Here is a 9,396-nt window from a genome sequence, read left to right as displayed (position 1 = left end):
CAGTTGGTTAAATGTCCAACTCTTGATTTTGGCTCAGATCATGATCTCAGGATCATGAAACCAAGCCCCATGTCCAGCTTCGAGCTGGGCATGAGGCCTGCTTAGGATTCTCTCTCTCTCTCTCTCCATCTCCCTCTTCCCCTTCCCCTGTTCATGCACACTTTCTCTCTCTAAAAAAAATTTTTTTTAATTTTTACCCAAACCCTGTGAGAAACAAATTTACCAGAGACCTGCTCTCTGAAAAACCGAATGAAAGAGCTATTTGCCAGTTACCCACATTAAAATTATGTACTAAAATAAACTTCTATTCTCTGAAAAGCATGAAATTAGCCTATTGTTTCTAAGGTAATCAAATGAGGAGGTAATTTGGGGGTATAATATGGTAATCAAAGGTAGTGGGAGGGCGTTGAAAAAACCAAAATCCACTGCTGATAAATGAGTTTATTTGTCAAGGATTTGCTCTTGCCCAGCCCTCAGTGTGAATAGACTGGTGTCCTGCTGGGAGGTTAGGGTTTAAACCTCATGCAAATATTTCCTGCAAGATAGAAATGTTATATACTCAGAGGCTAAGGGAACTCTGAGGAACAAGCATTCATTTCCAAGCTTTATATTACCCATCCCCACCAGACCCTGGGACATGAGTACTTTATGCAGTGCCAAGAATTGTACACTTCTGGGGTGGGGAGGTGGGTTTGGCTCATTGAACAGAGAAATGTAGACATTTGGGGCCTGACTGGGTCCTAAGGGTTCATTGAAAGGTCTGACTATGGAGGAAATGGTTAGAAATTTGGAGAAAAATTGGGAAAAGAGAAAACGATTGAGTAATAAAATGAGGACAACATAGGCATTGATTATATAATGAAAGAAGTAAAGTGCCCTAAGCTGGTGTCTTGGTTTATTCACCAGTGCTCTACTGTCCAGGCTTAGGGGACATTGTCTTCCACTATTTTTGTGCATAGGATTTGAGGAACCTCAGTCTTCTGTTTATGAATAACAGCATCTGAGAACCAGTAAAGACCCACACCCAAGCACATCTCCCAACTCACTTTATTTTTCCAACAGATGTTCCCACAATAGGTCCAGCAGCATGTATAATTTTTGCTTACACATTTAAGGGCTCTAGAACACTTCTTGGTACATTCAGTGACACTTGGCTCTCCCCAGCATTCCTCAAGGAACATTTCATTCCCTGTAATTGACATGAGTTGGAAGAGGCTGAGAGGGGCCACATAACCAAGGTGGGAAGAGAAGTCCTTCATAAGCTTAACAGCCCCTCCTAGAATCCAAGACCCACCAAGCCCCACCCAGGTATCCATCTGCCTTAGGAGAAAATCCCTGTACTGAACCTCCTCATTGCATCTTCATAGATCCCCGCCTTTTCTGCTCCCATAGGCCTCTGGGCCCTCATCAAGCTTCCTGGAGATAGGATTCAGCATACACCCCCACACACATACACTCCTGTGTCCTCCTATAAAGTCTACGTTTCTGTAACAGGAGACCTCAGGGTCCAAGGCAGCCTCTAGCCTCGTTACCATACCTACTTCCTAGTGTGGGAAGCCACACCAGGGGGAATAAGGAACAGATTATCTCCCTTCTTCTGTTTCTTATTGACCCTGCCTTTAAGAACAGCTTTTTTTTTTTAATTTTTTATTTTTTTATAAACATATATTTTTATCCCCAGGGGTACAGGTCTGTGAATCACCAGTTTTACACACTTCACAGCACTCACCAAAGCACATACAAGAACAGCTTTTCTCCAAATTCTTCTCTCTCTCACCCACTTTGTTGGCACCCTCCACTGATTCCATTTTCTCATCATATGGCCCTCAAATTTACCCCACTAGAGACACATCTCATGTCTCTTTTCTATCTTTTCACATTCTTAAAGATTTGCCACTGAAACTAAGGGTATATATATTAAGAAATCCCCCTACAGTACTCTTCAAATCACACACAGCTAAGACACGGAGCTTCTGGAAGTCTGGAAAGATATGGTACCCTGACATGGAAAAATAACATATCTTTATAACTTATGGGATGTATGTAAAAGGTGGCAGGGCCCATTGCCACTTTCAAAGTTGGAAGAGGAAGCATCGGAGAACCTCCACTTGGACATTTCTTAGATCTCTGTGCATTAACTAAAAAGTCTCTGAATCTCCAATAGGTGACCCAGGGAAAGTGGGTCGTGAGTCCTGAGTCAAACGTGCCAGACACAATACCCCTTCACTTGTCCAGGAAAAAGCACAATACCCTCCTTCCACAGGATGCCCACCCCCAGGTTAATCACCTACGGCTGTGTTTTTCCTTCATCACTCCCAGCACAGACGGTAACACCATACAGAGGAATGTCATGAGTTGAGGTGTCCAGAGCTTCATGATGATGACCGTATATGTCTGAATATATACTGTCAGGATGTTTTTTTCCCTTTCCAGTTGCTGCTGGAAATTGAGAGATAGAAACAGACTTGTGAGGCAAGAAGAATTGATTATAAAATTTCTTTACTATTTGTCTACTTATTCCTCCTTGTCCCCATCCACCCAACAACAGGCACACACACACCAAAGCTGAACACTGGCTTTGCTGAAAGGTTTCTCTGTATCGCACACTTCCTGCCTTCCTTTTTTTTTTTTAATTTTTCATTTATTTTCAGCATAACAGTATTCATTATTTTTGTACCACACCCAGTGCTCCATGCAGTCCGTGTCCTCTCTAATACCCACCACCTGATTCCCCCAACCTCCCACCCCCCGCCACTTCAAACCCCTCAGATTGTTTTCCTGCCTTCCTTTTATAGAAAAAATTATTTTATAAATGTGTTGCTTTCCGTTGATGAAAAAATAATTCAAATCCAGCTGACAAAATTCTTAAAACACAGAAAAATACAAAGAAGACAATGAAGTATTTCTGGTAATTCCACTATATTGGTGTATGTAATCCTATCTTCTATAAAACTGAAATCATATCAGACTTGCTGTCTATATCTTTTTTTATAACTTTTTATTATGTTCATCACCATACAGTACATCATTAGTTCTTGATGTAGTGTTCCATGGTTCATTGTTTGCATATAACACCCAGTGCTCCATGCAAAACGTGCCCTCCTTAATACCCATCTCCTTGTTGCCTATATCTTGACTTTTTATTTTAAAATGTGTAACGTGATATTCAGGGTGCCTGAGTGACTCAGTCAGTTAAGCATCTGACTCTTGATTTCTGCTCAGGTCATGATCTCAGGGTCATGAGATTGAGCCCTGTGTTGGCCTCTGTGCTGAGCTTGGAGCCTGCTTAAGATTCTCTCTCTCCCTCTCCCTCTGCCACTCCCCCATCCACCTGCTTGAATGCTCTCACTCTTTCTCTAAAAAAAATTTTTTAACTTAAAAGTTAAAAAAATTAAAAATGCGTTACAAGATATTAAAATTAAAGTTTTAGCCAAACCTTTGGATAGCCCCTAAAATGAGCTTGTGAGACAGATCATCTGGGAGTTTAAAGAAAATCTGCTCAAAAATCATCTGCAAAAAATACATCAAGTACCTGGCCATCTTCCACATTTAAAACAAGTCAGGACTCACGTGCACCTGAATGTTTATAGCATCAATGTGCACAGTAGCCAAACTATGGAAAGAACCTAGATGTCCATCAACAGATGAATGGATCAAGAAGATGTGGTATATATACACAATGGAATACTATGCAGCCATCAAAAGAAATGAAATCTTGCCATTTGCGACAACATGGATGGAACTAGAGCATATCATGCTTAGCAAAATAAGTCAAGCAGAGAAAGACAACTATCATATGATCTCCCTGATATGAGGAAGTGGTGATGCAACATGGGGGCTTAAGTGGGTAGGAGAAGAATCAATGAAACAAGATGGGATTGGGAGGGAGACAAACCATAAGTGACTCTTAATCTTACAAAACAAACGGAGGGTTGCTGGGGGGAGGGGTGTTGGGAGAAAGGGGGGTGGGGTTATGGACATTGGGGAGGGTATGTGCTTTGGTGAGTGCTGTGAAGTGTGTAAACCTGGCAATTCACAGACCCGTACCCCTGGGGATAAAAATACATGTTTATAAAAAAAATAAATAAATCGGGGCGCCTGGGTGGCTCAGTGGGTTAAAGCCTCTGCCTTCGGCTCAGGTCATGATCTCGGGGTCCTGGGATCGAGTCCCGCATCGGGCTCTCTGCTTGGCAGGGAGCCTGCTTCCTCCTCTCTCTCTCTGCCTACTTGTGATTTCTCTCTGTCAAATAAATAAACAAAATCTTTAAAAATAAATAAATAAATTAATTGATTGATTGATTGATTGATTGATTTAAAAAAATCAGTGGAACACCAATGAATCTTGGAACACTGAAAAAATAAAATTAAAAATATCAATAAGAACAATCTTGTGACTAAAATTCAATTAAATCTGTTTTTAGCCTCAGAGCACAAATGTATAGAAGTCCTGAGTAAAGGGTACTGCCTAGCCATCAAAAGAAATGAAATCTTGCCATTTGCGACTACATGGATGGAACTAGAGGGTATTATGCTGAGCGAAATAAGTCAATCAGAGAAAGACAACTATCATATGATCTCCCTGATATGAGGAAGTGGAGATGCAACGTGGGGGTAGGAAAAGAATAAATGAAACAAGATGGGATAGGGGGAGGGGGGTCAGGAGAGGGTGGCTGGGTTATGGACATTGGGGGGATATGTGCTATGGTGAGTGCTGTGAAGTGTGTAAACCTGGTGATTCACAGACCTGTCCCCTGGGGATAAAAATACGTTTTATGTTTATAAAAAAATTAAAAAATTAATTTTTAAAAAAAGGTACTGCCTTTTTCAAATCCTACATAATTATCCCCAGTTTTCTTCTCCATTAAAATTGGCTTATTCTACCAATAGGATGCACATCCTGTCTCACCAGAAGAAAGAAATTCTCTTCCACTTGTTACTACACTGAAGATTATCAATATTGTACAGGACAGATAACAAAACATGAGCACTAGAGTCAGTGACACCTGGGTTTGAAACCCAACCCCAAAGCATTGAGCTTCATTAAAATTTTGGGATTGGTCTACCACCTAATTTCTCAGAGCCTCAGTTTCCCCACCTGTAAAATTAGAATCCACATTGCAAATGCTGAGTCTATGAAGCACTGAGCATAGAGTCTGGCACACAGAATATGCAAAATAAATGGCCCTTATTGTTTTATTATTAGACTCAAACTCTTTTCCTCTCTTGAGGAATGAAGGTTAATCTCATTAACTTCATTGCGGTCCTTTTTTATTATTATTATTTAATTTTCTTTTTCAGGGTTCCAAAATTCATTGTGTATGCGCCACACCCAGTGCTCCATGCAATGCATGCCCTTTCTTAAGAAAAACAAAACTATTTAACCCATTTGAAATTAATTTCTGGTGAGTGAGTGGGGGCCCAAATTTTACTCATCTGTCCTAAATTTATTCATCCCACAAATGCTTACATTTAAGGACTACTATAAGCCATGCTTCCAAGCGCTGAGGATATAGTAATAAACAGAATTACAAAAAATCCCTGCCCTTGTAAAGCTTACATTCTAGCACAGGGGATAGAAAATAAACATGATACATAAAGGAAATAGATATTATTAGAGGGACATCAACGTGAAGGAGAAAAGAGAAGAGAGAGTCTAGGACCTGGAACACAGAATATGTAAAATAAGTGTTAGCTGTGATTTTAGGCAGCTCACTGGTGATGCGAGTCAGGGTTCTGAGGAAGAGGTTACCTACTGTTCCCCTAAATTCTCAGTCCTCTTCTCACTTCTCTCCCAGCCTGGGACTTCATACTACTAAGGCCAAACAGAAGGACAGATACTTTTATCAAAACACTTCCAAGGACAAAAGAAGTCTGGATACTACGAATTATATAGTCACAGGAGATTAATGGTCTCTTTCCCAGCAAGTGATCAATTTTCCCTCAAAATCTTTATTTTTACTTCCACATTTTTAACAAAGCAGAAAATAACCTACCTACATTGGTTGAAATCTATTCAAATGCCAAAAAACAGGCACAATATAGAGAGATGTTTCCAAAGGTGCAAAACTCTTTAGAAGGGCTAACTTATTCTCTTCTTTGGCATATGTGAAAAATTATAAAATAGGAAAATAAAATTTGAGGCGTGTGGACCATTAGATGAGTTGCCTTTTACTTTTTAAGAACTGTTCTTTGAAATAAGTTTAAAGTTACAAGAGTAAGAATAGTACAAAGAGCATCTGTATACCATTTGCTCAGAACCACCTAAGAATTTGTCCGTAATTACCTCCTCTTTCCCTCCCCTCCTCCCTCTTATATATATATGCCATATATATTTATATATTATATTTTTTTTGAACTACTTGAGAGTAAATATCATATATCATGGCCCTTATTTAGGAATAATATTTCAGTGCGTATTAAAATATGGACATTCTCTTACATGATCATAGGACAATTAATCAACTTCATTAAATTTAACATGGATAAAATATACTTTTATATATTTATCTAAGCCACCGTCAGTTTTCCATTTTAAAAATACACCCAATAGGGCGCCTGGGTGGCTCAGTGGTTAAGCCGCTGCCTTCGGCTCAGGTCATGATCTCAGGGTCCTGGGATCAAGTCCCACATCGGGCTCTCTGCTCAGCAGGGAGCCTGCTTCCTCCTCTCTCTCTCTCTCTGCCTGCCTCTCTGCCTACTTGTGATTTCTCTCTGTCAAATAAATAAATAAAATCTTTAAAAAAAAAATACACCCAATAATATCCTTTGTCTCTTATGACATTGAAATTTTTAAAGAAAACAACCAAACATTTTTTTAGTTAAACATTCCTCATTTTGTGGTTTCTCTGAAATTTCTTTTTTTTTTAATATTTATATCTTTTTTAAAAGATTTTATTTATTCATTTGACAGAGAGAGAGAGATCACAAGTAGGCAGAGAGAGAGAGAGAGAAGCAGGCTCCCCACTGAGCAGAGAGCCGAATGTCGGGCTCGATCCCACGACCCTGAGATCCTGACCTGAGCCAAAGGCAGAGGCTTGATCCACTGAGCCACCCAGGCGCCCCTCTCTGAAATTTCTTAATGATTAGACTCGGGTTATAACCCTCTCTGTGGGAATACTATGTAGGCAATACATAGTCTCTTTCTCAGGATATCACACATGAAGGGACACAGTGTTCATCTACGTAATCTTTCTCTCTCTCTCGGTCACTCCATTTTTTAAAGATTTTATTTATTTATTTATTTATTTATTTATTTGAGAGAGAGAGCTTGTGACTGCAGGAGAAGGGAAGTAGGAGTGGGGGCAGGGGTAGACTCCTTGCTGAGCAGGGAGCCTATCACAGGGCTTGCTCCGAGGACCTCGAGATCATGACCTGAGCCAAAGGCAGATGTTTAACCCATTGAGCCACCCAAGTGCCCCTTGGTTTCTCCATTTGAACAAGACAAGAACCTCTTCCATATGGAGATAGTGTTGGCATGATCTGGAGGCATGATTTGGACAAGGAATTCATCCAACCAAGCCACAAAAAAAGTGTTTGCTGGTTCCCACTTCTAGCCCAGGACTTTGACTCTACCTACCTCTGAAGATACTCAAGTTGGAAGAGCTGGTAATTATTGGCTGGTGGATCTTCTTGCGGACTTCTGGGAACGATAGAGCCCCTGCACAGGGTAGATGATGAACAGAACAGATTTCAAAGACTCAGAATGTAATCATGATTCTGACTGTGGCAGATCTGCGTAATCTGCCCCAAGCCATAAATTGGGTACATTCAGAACATTATCACTGAATTCCTATTCAAAGAGTACTTCCTTTTTCCTTTTTGTGGCAGGGAATATAGACAGAAACAGAACACTGTGGAATTTCAGGAGACTCTCCCCCACTAACACAGACATTTCTGGAAGTCTGGGTGATTGTGGAGATGAGAGAGGATTTATATGTCTATTTTTTCCACAATCATGTGAAGACTTTTGTAAAGTTCCATCCATCTTTGCTACAAATTTCTCGATTGCTTACATCAGCCTACACTACCTTATCACCAATGTCTTGTGGCTTTTGTGCTGATAAGAAGAGAGAGATCTGGGGCGCCTGGATGGCTTAGTCGTTAAGTGTCTGCCTTCGGCTCAGGTCATGATGCCAGGGTCGTGGGATGGAGCCCTTTAGTGGATTCCCTGCTAGGCAGCAAGCCTGCTTCTCCCTCTCCTTCTGCCCCTGCTTGTGTTCCCTCTCTCACTGTCTCTCTCTGTGTCAAATAAATAAATAAAACCTTTAAATAAAAGAAGAAGAAGAAGAGAAAGGTCTACCAAAGAGCTTTCAAAAGGCCACATAATAAAGAGATTTAAGACACAGACTTAACCTGGATCCAAATCCTAGCTCCCACTTACTTTCAGCAAGTCATTAACCCTCTCTGTGCTTCAACTTCCTCATATACTAAATGGGGATAATAACAACATTTTCCTCATAAGGTTGTTGTGAGGGTTCCATGAGTTAAGCACTTAGAGCCAATGTCTGGCATGGAAGTCCTCCTATATTTTTTAGATAAACAAAAGAAACACTTCACCAATGAAGTGTCAAGAATCATTCACCTTACTGGGAAGGCTGTGGAAAAGGGGGAACTCTCTTACACTGTTGGTTAGAATGCAAGTCTGTACAGCCACTTTGGAAAACAGTGTGGAGGTTCCTCAAAAATTAAAAATAGAGCTGCCCTATGACCCAGGAATTGCACTACTGGGTATTTACCCCAAAGATACAGATGTAGTGAAAAGAAGGGCCATCTGTACCCCAGTGTTCATAGCAGCAATGACCACAACAGCCAAACTATGGAAGTAGCTGAGATGCCCTTCCACAGACAAGTGGATAAAGAAGATGTGGTCCATATACACAATGGAATATTACTCAGCCATCAGAAAGGATGAATACCCACCATTTGTCTCGACATGTATGGAAATGGAGGGGATTATGCTAAGTGAAATAAGTCAAGCAGAGAAATACAATTATCGTATGGTTTCACTTACTTGTGGAACATAAGGAATAGCATGGAGGGCATTAGGAGAAGGAAGGGAAAACTGAAGGGCGGGGGGGGGGACCAAGGGAGGGAGAACCATGAGAGACAATGGATCCCAGGAAACAAACTGAGAGTTTCAGAGGGGAGGGGTTGGGGAATGGGGTAGCCAGGTGGTGCACATTAAGGAAGGCACATGTTGTGAGGAGCACTGGGTGTTATACACAAATAATGAATCACTGAAAACTACATCAAAAACTAATGATGTACTGTATGATGACTAACATAACATAATAAAAAATGGATCAGAGACATAAATGTAAGACCTAAAACTACAAAACTCTTAGAGAAAAACACAGGGAAAATCTTTATGAGATTGGATTTAACAGTGATTTCTTG

The 9,396-nt window shown here is 40.5% G+C and overlaps 1 protein-coding gene across 1 annotated transcript; it reads right to left on the bottom strand.

Moving 5' to 3' along the window:
• Positions 1-923: 923 nt before the first annotated feature.
• WFDC11 (WAP four-disulfide core domain 11) lies at positions 924-7,673 on the bottom strand. The gene is made up of 3 exons (XM_004746778.3): positions 7,577-7,673; positions 2,292-2,439; positions 924-1,189 (listed from the first exon to the last, which is right to left on the bottom strand). The coding sequence occupies exons 2-3, from the start codon at positions 2,374-2,376 to the stop codon at positions 924-926; spliced, it is 351 nt and encodes a 116-aa protein (XP_004746835.3). The 5' UTR covers positions 2,377-2,439; positions 7,577-7,673.
• Between the last annotated feature and the right edge of the window lie 1,723 nt (positions 7,674-9,396).

Source organism: Mustela putorius, unplaced genomic scaffold, assembly GCF_011764305.1.
Source record: "Mustela putorius furo isolate JIRA1106 unplaced genomic scaffold, ASM1176430v1.1 tig00000592_pilon_pilon_pilon, whole genome shotgun sequence".
Lineage (NCBI taxonomy): Eukaryota > Metazoa > Chordata > Mammalia > Carnivora > Mustelidae > Mustela > Mustela putorius.
This window is presented reverse-complemented; position numbering and strand designations above follow the sequence as displayed.